The sequence below is a fragment of the Rattus rattus genome, unplaced genomic scaffold, assembly GCF_011064425.1.
Source record: "Rattus rattus isolate New Zealand unplaced genomic scaffold, Rrattus_CSIRO_v1 PGA_scaffold_81, whole genome shotgun sequence".
Lineage (NCBI taxonomy): Eukaryota > Metazoa > Chordata > Mammalia > Rodentia > Muridae > Rattus > Rattus rattus.
This window is the reverse complement of record NW_022651198.1, coordinates 159,470-178,756: the sequence shown is the minus strand read 5'-3', so window position 1 is coordinate 178,756 and position 19,287 is coordinate 159,470. Positions and strand designations below refer to the sequence as shown.

Sequence of the window (19,287 nt, the reverse complement as noted above, 5' to 3'; positions counted from 1 at the left end):
AGGAGCAGTGAGAAGCCCTGTCTCAGGGAATAAGGTGAAGAGCGTGAGCACACACCTAAAATATCCTCCTCTGACTCCCACTATGTGAGCACAAGCACATGCAACTGAGCATGTACAACGCATGCACACACACCATACTCAAAGTAACAATAAAAAGAGTAAACGGATGGCTGGGGATAAAATTCAGTGGTAGAACACTTACCTGGCCAGACGCTAGGTCCAATTCCTACAACCACCACCACTAACTACTACTACAACACACATACACAATAAGCACCCCCGGCTCCCCAAATTCTTAATGATCAAGGAAATATATAAAATTCTCACAGTGGTGACACTAATCTCACAGCTGAAAGAATGTGGAGAAGTCTCATATTTTGATAGTAAAAATATATTTCACTAATTCTAACCTTTAAAAAAAAAGTTAATAACATTCCAGGTATGGTGGCACATATTTTAATTCTAGCACTTAGACAAGGAAGCAGGTGGATCTCTATGGTTTGAAGCAAACCTAGTCTACCAAAGTAAGTTCAAGACCTATATAGCAAGGGCTATATAGTAAGACCCTGTCTCAAAACAAAAACAAACAGTATCACCTCTTTTACTTCCAACAGATTTATGTATGATAAGTGAAAATGCAATTTTTAAATAACTTGTTTTATCTGATATTTTTCCTATGTGTTCATATACTGGATGAATGTCAAAGCAGAAAAATAATAAAACTTACCTGTCCAATAACTTTGAGTTTAATGTATTCTCCTTCTTTCTTATCTCCTAAGTCCTCAGTTGAAGGTTTTGCCTCCTGAAAGAAACAGATTAAAGATTCCTAAATACTATGTTAATTACTTATGAACACCCATTATGTTCCCCCAGGTAACAGACTGCATCTGAGAATACAGAGTGCATTCATTTCTCCTCTATTCAATTATTATTCAAACTCCCCATTCACTAAAGAACAAGAAAGTTAAACCAGGCGGTGATAGTGCATGCCTTTAATCCCAGCACTTAGGAGGCAGAGGCAAGTGGATCTCTTTAAAGGGGAGGGGGGGAGGTATGTGCTTTAGTTTTTCTTTTTTCTTTTTCTTTTTTTTTTTTTGGTTCTTTTTTTCAGAGCTGGGGACTGAACCCAGGGCCTTGCGCTTCCTAGGCAAGCGCTCTACCACTGAGCTAAATCCCCAACCCCTTTTCTTTTTTTTAATCATCATATCCTACAGTAAGAATCTAAAACTTAACCACATGCTAGTCACCTGAAAGATCTAAAAGAGAAACCGATAAGCCACTACACTGGGAATTTGTTTGTGACAAGTTACCAGGTGACTATCAAGAGGAGTAAGCAATGGAGTAAGCAATTTAGAAACTCTTGCCCTACAATCAATTCCTCTTAATCAGAAGTTCATCCTAGAGTTCTTTTTTTTTTTTTTTTTTTTGGTTCTTTTTTTCGGAGCTGGGGACCGAACCCAGGGCCTTGCGCTTCCTAGGCAAGCGCCCTACCACTGAGCTAAATCCCCAACCCCCCTCCTAGAGTTCTTAGGAAAACATTCTGAATCTCAGATTTTGTTCTCACAGCTATCCCGAGACTATTAGTTGTACGAAGATATGTAAATACATCACAACAAGCAAAGGCTATTTAGAAAAGACAATCAAAGTACTAGTCTAAATACTGGAGTCCAAAGAAATCGGTTTTAGGGCTGGAGAGATGGCTCAGCTGTTAAGAGCACCAGATACTCTTCCAGAGGTTGAGTTATATCCCAGCAACCACATGGAGGCTTACAACCATCTATACTGAGTTCTGATGCCCTCTTCTGGCATGTGGGTATACATGCAGACAGAGCACTCATGCATAAATCTTTTTTTAAAAATCAGTTTTATATCATCTATTATTTTAGACTATCTTAAGTATTTTCATCCAAATTTACTAGGTAACAAGGCCTGACTGAAAACAATGACAATAAACTGGGAAGACTGGACTGGAATCTAGGAGTGATGGAGTAAGAAAAAGGAGATTCATGGGAAGACAAGAAAAAAGATTTACAAACTCATTTCAAATAAAGGAGTACTGCGGGCTGGAGAGATGGCTCAGTGGTTAAGAGCACTGACTGATCTTCCAGAGGTCCTGAGTTCAATTCCCAGCAACCACATGGTGGCTCACAACCATCTGTAGTGGAATCCAATGCCCTCTTCTGGTGTATCTGAAGACAGTGTATTCGTGCTTAAAATAAAAAAAGAGTACTGCAAATCTACTGAAATTAGCAGACGAAGTTAGCATAAAGCACCTCAGTAATTTTTACTCAAATAGTATTCTGGAAAATGCCACTAACAGTGGATTAAAGTAGTCCCCCAAACAACTTAAGTTCAACTATCACATTAAATATTTAAAATTTTCTTCTGCTATTCATACTAATTCAAAAAGTTAATCCAACAGAGAACATTCTTTGAGCTGTGGAGGCACTAACAATGGACACCCAGAAAGATGTTCAACCAAAGCTGCAGCCAATGATATTATTTGTGGAGAGTGTCAAATCAAAAATGAAATAAAATCCAGGGATCCAATCAGATGCAGAGACTGTGGAGACAGAATAATGTATAAGAAAAGGACTAAAAGATGGTGGGTTTTGATGCTCGATGAAACAGGGGAATTCAGGAATGTCTTCATTTATACATTTGCCCCGTTATGTTTCTCTATAATATATAACGTTTAACTTCGTTTACTTAATGACTACAACTATATACCTACGATTTCATTTTAGAAATGCAATTGTATTTAATACTTTGTATAAAAGAAATTTTGGTTCAACATATGACTTAATGTATTGTTCTTGCAATTCCTCACACAGTGAAAATTAAAAGTGCCATCCCTCTTCCTTCCCCACCTCCCAAAAATGTCAATCCAATTCTGTGAATTCCTGTGAGTTTACAGCTATCCTGGCCTACATAAGAGTTCTATACCAACCAGGGATACAAAATGAAAACCCTGTGTCAAAAAGAAGTTAGTCCACACTCACTAAGAATTAGCACACTGGGCCATGTGACAGTGGATGCTTTTTATCTCAGCCCTGGGAGGCAGAAGCAGGTGGACCTCTGTGAGTTTGGGACCTGGTCTACAAAACAACTGCCAGGACTAACTGTTACACAGAAACAAACAACAAAGAAGAATTAACTGAATTTTACAAAGAAAGCAGAGAAACTACCTATACAGCGGGTGGCAGTAAACTGAAACTGAAACTACTAAATTCTCTGACATTTAGAAATGTACAATTCCAATAGCACAGGAAATAATCCCAACAACTGATAAAATGATATTGCATGAAATTAAAGTTTCTGCAGAAAAGAAAACTATCAGTAGAGTGAAAAGAGCCTACAGAATAGGAGATATCTTTGCCAAATATTACATCCAAAAGGCAATCACTATCTAGTATTTATTTAAAAAAAAAAAAACTCAAAAAAAACCCCAATAGTTAATGTTTTCTCTCAAATGTATACTCTAGATGGAAATATTTATATTCATTTCACACATATTTATATGTATGCTATGTATGAAGGGAACTATGAAAAGGGTGAGAAAGATCTAAAGTGGGGGAATAACAAGAGAAGGTAACAAAGTGTATGTACTATGAAAGCAGAAGGGGAACTATATGGAGGAGGAGAAAAAGACCAAAGACAGAAGGGAGACAGCAGTGTATCTGGAGAGGAAGCAAATATAAAGATGTATACTATAAAAATAACAAAATGGAAAAAAAAATAACAAAATGAAACCCATTTCTTTATATGTTATTAGGTGTAGGTGTGGGAGGAGGGGAGCAAGTGAGTAAGCAGGCTGAGTTCCGAGAAACATTTAACTCCAAGATTCAGTCCAGAGTCTAAGGAAATGCTTAGATGACAGAAAAGACAGTAAGAAACAGTAGATCTGATTTGTATTTTGCATGCTTTCAATGCTTGTTGAGTATTATGGCAGCAGGCAAAATTAACCTTCTTTAGTTGGACAGTATTTCATATGAAAACTAAAAGACTAACTTCACACGTTGTCTTGCCACATTTCTATGAATTTACAGTTCGAGTTGCTTCTTCCTGTAAGTATCTAAAGAGCAAAGGGTTATTCTCTGTAATGAAGGGCAACAAAAAGCAACCAAACCTCTCCTTCCCTCAGGAGAGGAGTGAGAAGTTTTGTTTAAGTTAGCACAAAAAAGATAGCTGCCCCTTTCCCTAGCAGCAATATCTCACTAGGATACAAATGTTTCCTAGTTTAGGGTAGCTATAGAGGACACTCAGAAACAAAACATTCCCTCTAATCAATCATCCACAGAACTTCAGAAACTTCATTCTGAAGCACAGCTTTCTTGGATCCTGCAGTACTCAAAAAGCATAAATGGTTTCCAATACCTTAAAAGTCTAAACACAACCTCCACAACATTTCAATCACTATCCCCATTTTCATTTTTCTCTTACCATTCCTTTTTGAAACCCAAGAAATCTGTTCACAATTTGTTAATGTCTCTCATCTTAAGATATTGTTCTACTGCTTTGATAAAACACAACAAAGGCAACTGATAAAACTGATGGTGGAACAAAAGATAGCAACATCTCAAACCACATGTAGGAGGTGCATATGTACTGGGAATGGCTAGATTTCTCAAACCTCAAATTCACCGAGTAACACACTCCTCCAAAGGGGCCATACCTCCTAATCATTCCCAAAAAGTCACCAACTGGTTAAATATGTGAGCCTATAGGGGCCATCCTCATTTGAACCCCTTCCCCCACAAATATGTGTATCAGCCTTCCATTGTCAGCCCTTTATGGCTCCAGTTTCCTTTACCTGAAATAAAGGTAAAGCCTTTCCCAAGTTGATCTGCCCACAGATCAACTGAAGTCTAATACTGAAATACCTTCTCAGAGCCAGAGCTCTCTCCCAACCTATCTTCCTTTAATACTTCTACTTGCAATTCATACATATCCTGCATGGAAAATACTGGCCTTCTTGACCTGACTTCTCTGCTCTTTTCCTTATTTTTCCATTATTGGCAAAATTTCACAAGTCGGTTTTGTTGTGGGCACTTTTACTCTCTACTAGCTGTAATCTGGGGTATCCATCAACATTCCATTCAACATAGCCCTCACCAGTGAGTTCCAGCTGAACTGCTTACTGCTAAATCCAAAGGACACTCAAAATTTCTCCATCTCTGCTTTCCAATACTCATTGACTTCTCTCATTTCAGTTGTTTCCTTAAATGCTGACCTACAATTCTCTGCTTTTCTTCCTTGCCTCTGGGTAACTAACTACCTCTTAGAGACTGTAATGCTACCCTTGAGGAAGTTGTCCTGGCTTTATATAAGAAAGCAAGCTGAGTAAGCCATGGAGAGAAAGCCAGTAAGCAGCATTCCATTCCTCCAAGACCTCTGTTTCAGTTCCTGCCTTCAGTTGCTGCCCTGGCCTCTCTCAGTGATGAACTGTGACTCGGAAAAGTAAGCAAAGTTTGGTTTGGTCAATGTTTTATAAAAGTTACAAAAAGCAAAACAGAACAGACACAAATAACAAAACATCATCTCTAACCTGAAAATTTCAGAGTTTACACACTTTTATCCAAAGGCCTGAATATCTATAGTTGATGTCTCTTGGGCATGTAAGTATCTACAACTAAAGGCATTATTTCTAATTTGTTAGCTTTAATTCCTTTTTCTGAAAACCAAAATCAAAACAAACTATAGGACTAACAACATAGATCAGGGGCAAAAAACATCTGGTGTGAGAAAAGTTGAGTTAACTCCCAGCACTAAGCCAGCAATCAAACAAACAAAAAACTAACTCTTCCTAGATTCTCAACTACAACTACTACTATACAGACTCATCTGACTATAACAAACATTATTTGTTGAGATTACCTTTGGCTTCTCTTTCTTACATTTCCTGCTTATTCATCTTTGTAAAAAAAAGTCTACATGAATCTAGGTAGACTAGACCTGGTTGGCCATGAATTCAGAGATCCTCTTGCTTCTGCTTCCTGAGCACTGGAATTAAAAGGGTATACCCAGTTCATTTCACCCATACATTTCAGTCTCTACAATCACTGAACACTCACTATAAGAATGAACATCTCTACCACTTGTGCAACTGCCTCAATGCTGTCACGCGCCTTTTCTTGGACTCTATCTGTTTTCTTTTTAAAGTTTTTTCAAGACAGGGTCTCAACTATTTATCTCTGGCTGTCCTAGAACGCAGGCTAGTTATGTAGACCAGGCTAGCCTGGACATCAGAGGTCCACCTGTCTGTCTCCCGGAAGTACTAGAATTAAAGGTATATACCACTATGTTCAGTAACTATCTATCTTCTACTGACAGTCTAGAAAATAAAAGAAACGAGTCTCCAATAATCTCAGTGTCTTGTATCCTCTTTCCTTCTCTGTCTGTTTAAAAAAATAAAAAGGAGACAATACAGAATAGTACATAGTACAGCGCACTAGTTACAGAACAGTGAAAGCATTCAATCTAAGTCTGGACAGTAGGTCATCAAAGAAAGGACAGTTTCAGAGAGAGCGAACTGTCTTGACTGGCAAGAGTAAACAGCCAACAGAGCAGAAAAAAGTCATGACAAATTTCCAGAGACTGAATCCTCCTGACTGGAAAGGTAAAAGAATTTACTAGGAACTAAGCACTACTGACTCTTCTCTCCAAGGAACAACACAGAAACAGATGGCTGGCTCTGGGAACTGAACTGAACTGAAAAATAGGAAAGCACAACAGTGTACATTTAAAAGGGGGCAAAACTCATGAGGGTTAATGTACTATTTCAAATCAAAAGTTCTTCACAAAGATGTACTCTGGTAGTCAGCACACAGACAATTCAGTCACATGGACAGAGAATCTCATTTAACTAATCTATCACTGGAGTCCTTTCAGCTACACAAGGATTGCAAATTCTTACTGGAAGAAAAGGGAGAGACTCTGCAGAAAAACTAAATTTTTTCTTTTTTTTCTTCCCTTTTTTTTTTTTTTTTAATTTTTTTGAGACAAAATCTCTTTATATACTCCTGGCTGTCCTGGAACTCACATCAAATGTAGACTAGACCTGGCTGGCCATGAATTCAGAGATCCTCTTGCTTCTGCTTCCTGAGCACTGGAATTAAAAGGGTATACCCAGTTCATTTCACCCATACATATAATTTATTTTATGTGTATAGGTGTTTTGCCTGCACATGTCTATATACCATATGTATGCAGTGCTCAGAGAAGCCAGAAGAGGGATGTTGGATCCCTGGAAATTACAGTTGTAAGCTATCATATAGGTGTTGGGAATCAAATCAGCGTCCTCTGAAGAGCAGCCAGTGCTCTTAAATGCTAAGCCATCTCTCTGGTATCTATTTATTTAATTCTTGAAAGTAGTTTCCTTTTGAAAAGCAGGATATGAAACTGGGCTGGTGGTACAGGCCTTTAATCCTGCTTTAATTCAGCTTTCAGGCTAATCTCTGCAGTCTGAAGTTGGCCCAGCTATGCCAGCTAAGGCTACATAGGAGACCCTGCCCCTTACCAAGGGGGGGGGGGGTTAGAGGGAGTAAGAGACAAAGTAAGACACAGTATTGTGGAAAATAAAGGAAAATAAAGTCCTTTGCAAGATTTGCTATGAAAGTGTCAGAAGCTACATACCCACAGCTGCTTAAACAAGACCTGAACAGGGGGTTGGGGATTTAGCTCAGTGGTAGAGCGCTTGACTAAGCGCAAGGCCCTGGGTTTGGTCCCCAACTCCGAAAAAAAAGAAAAAAAAAAAAAAAAGAAAGAAAAAACAAGACCTGAACAAAGAGGAGGACAATGGAAATAGCAATGTGGATAGGAGAGGGTGTGCTCAGGAGAACTACTAAAGAATACCAAGAAGGGAACAATAGTCTTCCCCAGTAAAGAACACAACAACTTGTTATCCAATACCAAGTGGTCAGCCCTGAAAACATATATACAAGTAACATCATACAGACTGTGCAAGTTGTACTTGGAAGCCACATGCACACACATAAGAAAAAGAGGCTACGAATTTTAAAGAGCAAAAGGGAGGGTTTGGAGGGAGGAAATGAAAAATTATAATTATATTACAATTTCAAAAAAATGTAAAGCCCTATTTACATGTGACTGAGATTGCCTAAAAACTAACATGAAATGTTACCAGATGCTGTGGATTTAAAAAAAAAGAAAAGATATGAACATATGAGGTATATTATATACATTTACATTTTCTATAAAAATTTTCACTAAAAATGTACTTAAACTTTAAAAAAATTTGTAGACATCAACTTATTCCACTTTTATTTCCTAATGAAGAAAACACAACAAAATAAAATCAAGTAATTCTAATTCTTCAGTCTATTATTAAAATGTAAAAACTGTCTGGGCAAGATAGTATGGTGGGCACTGGATCAAACTGAATGAAACAAGACCAAATAACTGGAATAGAACCAATTAGATATAACTCACCTCAAAGTTTAAGTCAAACACTCAAAATAGTTAACTACATCAAGATACATTATATTACATTACAACCCTGAACTGTGGCTTAACACTAAATACCACAGCTTATCAAGAACTAAAAATTGTAGCTGAGAATCTGCTGCTAGTTGTATTAAAAAAACTGTTTTGGGCCTAGACTATAAGAGCTCTATGAAGCCCGGAACAAACTGTTTTGTTTGTATCCAGAACCATAATCAAACTAACTGAAGATGTGGTAGACATTGTCAATCACTTACACAATGTCTACTTTCCTTCCCTCACAAGGAAACTTAAATTTGCTCAGAAAAACAAAACAAACAAAACAACATCATTTCATCATGTAAAGTAGTGCAACCTGTGAACGAAGCACCTGAAAGCCAGAAGCAGGAGGATCTCTGAGTTTAAGGTCAACCTGGTCTAAAGGGCAAGTTCCAAAACAGCCAGAGTGACACAGGAAAAAAGAAGTCTCAAAAAAAACAAAACAGAACAGAACCATTATTCCACCCTGTAATACAGACTAACCAATGAAACATGAAATAATGTTTTCTTTCTACATTTTCTCTTACCCAGTACACAAATACAAGCTTTATCTACACTTGTTTCATGAAAAGAACACCTAGCAGCATACTTGTCCAACCTAAGATCTATCAGTCTATTTATTAATCAATCCAAAAGCATCCTGCAAACAAGATTGGCTTATGTTTAAAGCAAGTCCTATACTGGATGGATCCTCATCAATGTAATAATCTCAATATTCAGGAGGCTACAAGCTAATATGGGCTACAGTAAAAGAATCTGTCTCAAGGAAAAAAAAGGCCTAAACAACCACTTTAACATACTTCAAAAGGCAGACCTCTCTGTATGTCCAAACGCCTTGCAGTAAAAACAGACTGGAATGTAACATAGCAATGACACTCAATGCACAAAGAGGCTAGAGAGATAGTTTGGCAGTTAAGAGAGGCTTATGTTAAGGCTTATGCAAAATACCAGAGCGCAATTCTCTCACAACTAATTGTAACTCCAGCTTCAAAGAATCTGATACCCTCTTCTACCCCACTTAGGAACCCAAAACACAAGTGGCACACAATTATAGGACATACAAATAGAAATAAATAAAAACAAAAACCCCAAAAGCACTACTATGTGTGGGCTAAGAAGACGAATCAACGAATAAAAGCACTTGACAAGCTTGACACCCTGAGATCAATTCCTTAAAATGACATAGTGGAAACAGAACCAACTCCCCAAAGTTGTCTTCTAAGCTCCAAGTGAATGCATGGCATATGTGTGTAGAGACACATACCCACAAAAACAAACAAACAAACCAATATAATAAAAAGATACCCCTAGTATCTGTGGGGGTTTTTTCCTCCCTTTTCTACTTGTTCTTTCTCAAAAAAAAAAAAAAAATTTTTTTTTTTAATCAGTATGTGGACTCTTGATGTGGGTGCAAGTTACACAAATGTGTTCCATCTTTAAGTCTCATCAAACCTCACACAACTGGCCCTAGATATGGCAAAAGAATGTAACTCCACCTTTCTTCTTTCCTTCTTGTCTTTTCCTTCAGATCCTCATTAACTCCAAAAAGGCAACTAAATGCAAAGAACCAAGAGGAGGAAGAGAAGGGGATCACACATAACTTTAAAGATATGCTTCAGGAACACCCAATTTTTGAACTACAAAACTGAGGTGCTCAAGAACACAAGAACTGTGAATTTGCCTACAAGTCACTATCTAAAATTGAATTTCAGAAGGGAATGCCAAGATGTTTTAACAGACTATTATCTACATAATCCCAGTGTATGGCTAAGGACATGGTTCAATGGTTAAGAGCACTGACTGCTTTCCAGAGGACCTAGGTTCAGTTCCCAGTATCCACGTCAGCTCACAAATCATCCCTAACTCCAGTTCCAGGAGATCTGATGCCATTACGACCTCCAGAGGCACCAGGCATGTACATGATACATATACATACATGTAAGCAGAGCACCCATTAACATAAAATGAAATAAATCTTTTAAAAAATTAGAAAAATACTTATTAAAGAATATTGTGTGTTATAACAGAGCTAACATAACTATATAGGAATATAACAATTATTCAAAAAATGTTTTACTTGCAGAATGTGGTAGTATATACCTTCAATCCCAGGAGTCAGAGGCCATCCTGGTCTACATAATAGGAAGTTCCAGAATAGTTAGGGTTAGAGAACCTGTCTCCAAAAAAAAAAAAGAGTTTTACAGTTCTGAATTTCCAACTACTCAACTGTGAATACTCTAGCCATAATTATCATACTGTTTCAATATCTTATAAAATAATAATTGGAATGCTTCATTATAATCGGCGTGCAATATCCACTAGCAACATCTCACTAAATCAGCATATAGCGCTCCTCTCCTAGAATACCTAAGGTATCCAACCCAAACTAGATGGTAAAGTTAACTGCTATAGTTCAATATGTTCTATAATATAAATGGTATACACAACTATACATTTTAATATACAACCATTTATTTTCTTGCATACTCAAGCTGTTACCAAGACCAGCAGACATTAATAACAAGCTATAAAGAACACTGTAAAACTAATGATATCACAGCAAGCAGAAATACAAGTCATGAAAGACTAAAGATAACTTCAAGTTTAACTTTTTAACTACTATTGAGAAATAAGCTATGTCTTTTCCCTGAATCTGGGATAACCTTTGGGATTTGACTAATATAGGACCTACTTCCACAGCCAGGTTCTAGAAGTGGTATTCCCAACTGGGTGGATTTTGTTTTGTTTTTATTATACTAAAGGTACAAGTTGCTTTTGATGATTTAGTATAAAAAGGAAAACAGTTTTCACTAAACTATAAGGAACGGGAAATAATGGTTCAAATTAATCTTATCATTTTGATATGCTTCTGGTTTTAAAGAAATGTGAAATTAGGCTAAACAAATTTCTATTAATGGTTATAGAATGATCCTCATTCTTTGGGGAATCATGTACCAATGATGGGACCTATAGTACCTTCTTTTTAAAAAAAACTGCATAATTCAGTGAATTCTCAAGGTTTAGGCATTAGATTGTGATCTATTTTAGATATAAAGATCCACTCATTTTAAACTGAAATTATGGCAAGACACAGTGGCATACACATACACCTGTAATCCCAGGACTCGGGAAAGTAAAAACAGAAGGATCACTGCCAGCCTAGATACACAGTGAGAGCATCTCAAAACAAAGAGAAAAGCTGAAACTATTACTCAATGTGACTATTTTAAGCACAAGATACAAGCTTCTAAGAGTTGCCTCAGAAAATAAAATGTGCATGGGTACTGGAGGGCATCTTGTATTCAAGTCAAGCACATTATCGAACCCCCCAACTTGAAAAAGTACCCCCTAAGGCCACCTTCTGAAGACAGCTCAGTCTCAGGCTGTTGCTATTACACACAGTACTTGGGGATTCCTACTCTCACTTATAAACCTCTTACAGGCAAGGATTCACTTAACCGTTTTCTCCAAATCTTTAACACTCAATACTGAACTTGTTCTGGGAACTAAGATTAATGTTATCCATCAGCCTAAAGCAACAGCTCCCAAATCCATTATCACACTCTCAATGATTTAAAAACCTATCAACCCAGCTGTCGTGGTGGTATATACTCTGGGAGGCAGAGGCAAGGCAAGGAAAATCTGAGGCCAATCTGATCTACATAGCAAGTTCCAGGACAACTAAGGCTACACAGAGAAACCCTTGACTTGAACTAAATAAACCCCTAAAATGTTAGATACATTTTTATTACTTTTTTTAAAGACAAAAATTTTAAGAGTAGCAGCACTATTTCCTATGCAAATTGCTTTAATGTGTAGCTCAATTAAAAAAAAAAGAAAAGACTTGTTTTGCCAACTGTGGTGGTAGACATCTTTAATCCCAGCACTCAGGAAACAGACACAGGAGAAACTGAGTTCCAGGCCAGGAAAAGCTACATAGTTAAGACCCCGCCTCAAAAAAAAAGATTTGTTCTACTTTTTTGTCATGTTTCTAAAATTTTCATTGAACATCCATGATAGAATGAGAAACACACACACACACACACACACACACACACACACACACACACACGCACACACCAAGTGTGGCAGCATAACTCTGTAATCCCAGCTACTCTGCAAGGCTGAGGGAGTCCAAGTTGAAAGACAAGTGTGTTACAGTCCAACCTAGACAACTTAATGAAATGAAGTAAAAGGAGAAATGAGGGTTTAGTGCTTGCCTGGCAAGCACATGTGGGAGGCCCTAGGTCCAGCACCCAATGACCCCAGTGAGGTGAGAGAGTCCTAAGCAAGCATAGAGTGACTTTGCAGACTCCCTGAAACCTTGTGTCCAAGGGTCCTCTTTTCTTTCTTCATATCCTCACATAATGTAAGTTCAAACTAGAGCAAAACTAATCCTAAAACTTAAAACTCTTTCTGTATGTTGCCCTCTCATCAGGCTAACATGCTTTAAAAATAGAAGTCTGATGAAGCATAAGCGTTTACACAGCTGATCTCTCCTCTCTGGTAACTAAGTAAACAACTGTCATAAACAAATTATGGGCTTCATAAAGTTATTTCTAGCCCAAAAGATTAATAATCCAGATTATTAATAAGTAAATCCATCCCACAACTAATTTACAGTGTAGATAGGCTATAAAAATAGAACCACTATGGCCAGTCTGGGGTGGTTGCAAGCCTTTCATCCTCAGGAAACAGACAGGCGGATCTCTATAAACTGGAGGCCAGCCTCGTCTACAGAGGGAGTTCAGGACAACCAGGCTACAGAAAACCAATGTCTCAAAAAAAAAAAAAAAAAAAAAACAAAAAATTTTTAAAAAGCTCAACTACAATGTAAAGTAGAATGAAAAAAGTTTGCTGAATTGTAACTAAAGAAGTAAAAATTAAAAAAAAAATACTCTGAAAATTAAGTCATCTGAGCAAACAAAAGGAAAGCCAGACAAAAACCGTATGGATGGCATGTTGGTGGTGGCACTCTACGCAGTTTGTTGTTTCTCGGTTATTCTGAGCGCTCCTACAACTGGAGAGTTGATGGACCAATCCCGAGTAAGAAATGGAAAGTACAGAGAAAGAGTCGACCGCTCCGCACCCCCGGATGGAAAAATGACTCTGAAGTGGGCAAAGACGGACTGACCCTCCGGGCAAACACAACTGAAAAGCAGCGTCTCCTGGGTTCCCAGTTACCCCAAACAAGGATCCCTGCCCGCCCCCCACTCTCCGGGACCAAGAACCCAAAGTAGAATCGAGCTGCTTTTCAGGGCCACCTAGCCTCCCAGGCAGGGATTCTCTCCCGTTACATAACTGGGCCTAGGGCCTTGTTTCTGCCATCGGTCCTCTGAAAGGGAAACGGTCGTTTTCCCCCAGGTTGCTCTCACGGACAAGGGAGCGGGCCTGGGCCCCCAGCGAGCCCGAGAGAAACCTGGGAGCAGTCGAAGAGACCCGGCGCCGGATGGCGTGGGGGTAGGGGCCTCCGAAAGGGCCGCGGAGGGTGCGTAAAGCCCGGAGACCCTCGATCCCAGGCGGCTCGGCCCGACTCTGCCAGGCGCTCGGCGTCCCTCGCGGCCCCCTCCCCACCGGCAGCCCCCTCCCCCAGCATCACCCCCTCCCCCCGCGCCCCATTCCAGGGGCTCAGCCAGCAGCCGACGGCCCTGAGCCCCAAGGCCGTGGCCCGGTACCTGGTCAGACATGGTGACGGTGGATTCACCCGGGGGTCTCCGCACCACAGCGGCCTCCGGCAGGCAGAACCGCACTCTGAGGTTTACAAATCCGTCTCTTCTCCACAGCACAACACCGCGGCTGCAGGGACTTCCGCTACGTCTTGCGTCACTTCCGCAGCGCGCAGAGGAGAGTTTGGGAAGACGGGAAAGGGAAACGGGAAAACGCCTTAGGGAATGCGGGAGATGAAATCGTCAAGGTTAAGCTACTTTCCTGGAGCAAGAGAACCGCTAGGTCTTCAGCGGGGCCGGGAAAACCGACCGGCTGCCTCAGGCCTTAGGGAGACCAGCGCTTTGCCTGCAGGCTGTGTGTGTTTGGGGTCAAACTGACCGCTTAGGCTCCTCCCTGTTGGACATCTTGTACGCTTCTGAGGCCGGAACCAACCCTCCCTGAATATAGTGAATTCCCTGTATAATATCTTTATGGCCCCCTCTTGCTTGCTGCTGCCACATTCATGACTTTGATTACTAGAAATACAATAGTAACAAGTTTTCATTTTCTACAAGAGAGAAAGTGAAAGCGATTTGGAAGCCACTAGCATATCAGAGTGAATGAAGTTAACCACAACGAGCTGAGTTATGGTGGCGTACTCCGAGTGATAGAGGCAAGCAGATCTCTGTGAGTTTGAGGCCATCTTGGTCTACAAAGTGAGTTCCGGGACAGCCAAGGCTACATGGAAGAACCCTGTGGGAGTCTGGGGGTGGGGCATGAAGAAACAACCCTTCGGGTCACATCTTTGGTTTTGTTTTGTGTTTTGAGGCAGGGTCTCACTAAGTAGCTCTGGCTATTATAGAACATTGCTAAGTCAACCAGACTGGCCTCCAACTCGTAGAGATCCTCTTGCCTCTGCCTCCCCAGTGCTGAGATTAAAGACCTGGGCCACCACATCTCCAGCTCTAGAACAAAGTCTTGGTGGCTATAGATGACCAAAATGCTATTGAAAGTTGAAGTTGCAAGAGCTCCCTCCAGCTCATAAACTAGTTGCCTTACATCATAGACCTAAACTTCTTCCTTTGAATACAGTGACCCTCTTGCACAAACATTCAGGGAAGATTAAGGTTATACTAAGTAAAGGGGGGGGGAATGAAAACTAAAGTAAGTCAAAAACCTTCACAGTACAAGACATTAATAAAATAATCTTTTCTGTAATTAGTAATGAGCCGATTATAAATGGCCCAGCAGTCAAAGAGCATTGGCTACTCTTCCAGAGGACTCAGGTTTGATTCCCAGCACCCGTATATGCATTCAAAAATGCCTATAACTCTAGTCCCAGAGAACCTGATATGTTTTTCAGCACTGCACCAGGCCTGAATGTGGTTCATAGACACACATTCGGACAAAAACACTCATAAAAATTAAAAAATTATTAACAATTACTAATGAAAATATGAACATTCACATCAAAAGGAGAAGGAATTTGAATTCCTATTTCATTGCACATACGAAATTAAAATGTTTCAACGATGTTTCTGTAAGACTATCTTAGGGTTTCTATTGCTGCAAAGAAACACTATGACCAAAAAGCATATTGAGGAGCAAAGAGATTATTTGGCTTACAGGACAGGAACTCAGACGGTTGGCACCTGGAGGCAGGAGCCAATGCAGAGTTCATGGAGGGTGCTACTGACTTACTCTCCATGGCTTGCTCAACCTGTTTTCTTTTGGAACCCAGGAACCATCAGCATGGGATGGCATCACCTCAATGGGCTGGGCCCTCCCTCATTGATCACTAATTGAGAAAATGCCTTAAAGCTGGATCGCATTGAGATATTTCCTCAAGTGTTGCTCCTTTCTCTCTGATGAGTCTAGCTTGTGTCAAGTTGACACGCAAAACCAGCCAGCACAATATACAGGTATATTACAAATTACATATGCATCACATATAATTATAATATATAATATACAGTATATACACACATATATAATGTTTTTCAAAACAGGATTTCTCTGTGTAACAACCCTAGCTGTCCTGGAACTCACTTTGTAGACTAGGCTGGCCTTGAACTCACAAAGATCCACCTGCCTCTGCCTTCTGAGTGCTATAATTAAAGGGGGTCATCACTACACCTGGCCAGAAAATAACATATTTCAAAAGAAAGATTATTCTTTGAATATGATCCACAGATCTGAGTCCTGATCTCCAAACACACACACATACACACGAACATATTATAAAATAGTATTTTTAGCTTCATTTCGTAAGATGAGAAAATGGGGGCAAAATTGAACAACTTCCATGAGTGATTACATCCTGCTCTTTTTTTTTTTTTTGGTTCTTTTTTTTTTTTCCCCCGGAGCTGGGGACCGAACCCAGGGCCTTGTGCTTCCTAGGCAAGCGCTCTACCACTGAGCTAAATCCCCAACCCTACATCCTGCTTTTAACCTAGAGGATTTTTACTTCTTTCTTTTGGTGATTTACAACATAGATAGGGCAAAACAATGGAACTATAAGTGTTCCTCAGAGCCTGAGCAAGAGGCTAGATGTAGCTGAATGGTAGAATGCTTGTACAAGCATTCTCTCTCTCTCTCTCTCTCTCTCTCTCTGTCTCTCTCTCTCTCTCTCTCTCTCTCTCTCACACACACACACACACACACACACATGCACACAAATGTATAGCCCAGGCTGGCTTTTTGAACCCAAACTGATGCTCCTGCCTCAGCTTTTTACTGCTGAGATTCCAGGCCTGAGCCAATACACCCTAATGTCTCCTGATGAACTTGGAGTTTTTCACTATTATGTTCTCTGGTCAGCAAATTCCAGGGATCCTCCTGTCTCTGCTCCACTCCCAGAACTGGGGTTGTGAAGGAGAGCACCACGCCTAACTGTGGGTGCTGGGATCTGGATTTGCCACTCTATGCTTTTGAAGTGAGCACTTTATCCACTGAGCCATCTCTACAACCCTGATTGCTACTTTGTTAAGAGGAGGTCTCATGAATCCTAGGCTGACCTTAAGCCTCTGACCACACTGCCTCCATCGCCCAGTGCTGGGATCATACACGTGCTCCTCCATGTCCAGCTCCATCGTACCGAAGACTGAACCCGTGTAAACGCTCTACCAGCTGAGCTGCAGCCCTAGCCTCTGTTAATTAGGAGATAGGGGCAGGGAGATCAGAAGTGTAAGGATTTCTCAGGTCCACAGTGAGTTTGAGGACTGCCTGAGACACATGAGACCTGCCTTTAAAAAAGAAAGCAAAACAAAACACTGAATATTACTAAAGTTTTCCAGAAATAGATTGATGGAAGTATTTCATTTTGTTTTATTGAGATGGAGTCTTATTCTGTAGCTAAAGATGACCTTGAACTCAAACTGATACTCCCCACTTAGCCTTTGAGTGCCAGGATCACAGGCTACCGCTCAGCTGGCCCCAGTTTTTTATGTTTCCAAAATTCTTCCATACTAATTCCAAACCTGCTTCCTGTTGATACCTGTCAGTCTCATTTTCTAGCTCACTGTCTTTCCTATATTCTGAAGTTCTGTTGTCATCGAAGGCGAATTTAATTTCCGAATTACTCATCTAAGATTCTAATATTTCCCCTTCTCCTTTTTCCCAATGCTTATCACCAGTTATTCTCCCCCTCTTAAATTGTAAATTCAAACCAGCTGCTTGCCATAACACATCTGACGATGTAACAAAACCTCAATAAGTGGTTTACTAAAGCAGGTATATTATAAAGCTAAAGACTAAAGAAGGGTAAATTCCCAAAGACATTTATCTATATCTTGGGGGTTTCCTTGGTTTGAAATCTCCCACAGCTCAGTGTGTGTGTGTGTGTGTGTGTGTGTGTGTGTGTGTGTGTGTGTGTGTGTGTCTGATGTTGGGGTTCCAGCCAATGGCTTCAAGCATGCTAAGCTCCCGCCTTACTCAGCTACATCCAAGGCTTATCTTGCCTTTCTTGATATCCCATGTTGATCATAAACAATTTATGTATAATTTTTTTAAAGATTTCATTTTATGCCACCTCCCTCGCGCCATGGCCCCGAAGCGGCAATCTGCGATCCTGCCTCAGCCCAAGAAACCCAGACCCGTTGCTGCCCCGAAGCTGGAGGACAAGTCGGCCTCTCCCAGCCTGCCGAAGGGAGAAAAAGAACAGCAAGAAGCAATTGAACATATTGATGAAGTACAAAATGAAATAGACAGGCTTAATGAACAAGCCAGTGAGAAAATTTTGAAAGTAGAACAAAAAATATAACAAACTCTGTATTTTTTTAGAAGAGGTCAGAATTGATCCTTAAAATCCCAAATTTTGGGTAACAACATTTGTCAAACATCCACAAGTGTCTGCACTGCTTGGGGAGGAAGACGAGGAGGCCCTGCATTATTTGACCAGAGTTGAAGTGACAGAATTTGAAGACATTAAATCAGGTTACAGAATAGATTTTTATTTTGATGAAAATCCTTACTTTAAAAATAAAGTTCTCTCCAAAGAATTTCATCTGAATGAGAGCGGTGACCCATCTTCAAAGTCCACCGAAGTCAAATGGAAATCTGGAAAGGATTTGACAAAACGCTCAAGTCAAACACAGAATAAGGCCCGCAGGAAGAGGCAGCATGAAGAGCCAGAGAGCTCTTTACCTGGTTTACTGACCGTTCTGACGCAGGTGCTGACGAGTTAGGAGAGGTCATCAAAGATGATATTTGGCCAAATCCTTTGCAGTACTATTTGGTTCCCAATATGGATGATGAAGAAGGGGAGGCAGAGGATGATGATGATGAAGAAGAGGAAGAAGGGTTGGAAAATACTGATAAAGAAGGAGACGAGGATGAAGGTGAAGAAGATGATGATGAGGATGAAGGGGAGGAAGGAGAGGAGGGTAAAGGCGGGGATGACTAGCACAGAAGACCGATGGATCCAACCTTCTTTTTCATTTTATTTTTATTTTTTAAATTTCCCCAGTCCCTGGGAGCGAGTTGCAGTCCTTTCCTCCCTGTCCCTCTGTGCTCAGTCGCCCTGTTTTTGAGGTCTCAACATCATGGTTCTCAACTAATTTGGGGGAAAATATCTTGAGCAAAATACAACAGGAAAAGAATCTTCACGTTTCTGTTCTAAATTCATTTTTATCCTTGTCT

General features: G+C 40.0%; 1 protein-coding gene and 1 pseudogene across 1 annotated transcript in view; one reads left to right on the top strand and one right to left on the bottom strand.

Annotated features, from left to right (window-relative positions):
• The window catches only part of Sumo1 (small ubiquitin like modifier 1), a 29,261-nt gene extending 14,930 nt beyond the window's left edge, over positions 1-14,331 (bottom strand). The window contains exons 1-2 of the mRNA XM_032890626.1: positions 14,178-14,331; positions 728-802 (exon numbers count right to left, since the gene is read on the bottom strand). Of these exons, the coding sequence (XP_032746517.1) occupies positions 728-802; positions 14,178-14,189 (87 nt within the window). The 5' untranslated portion in view covers positions 14,190-14,331. The remainder of the gene's footprint in view (positions 1-727; positions 803-14,177) is intronic.
• A 38-nt stretch (positions 14,332-14,369) lies between these two features.
• Positions 14,370-19,051, top strand: LOC116889765 (annotated as a pseudogene).
• Positions 19,052-19,287: the final 236 nt, after the last annotated feature.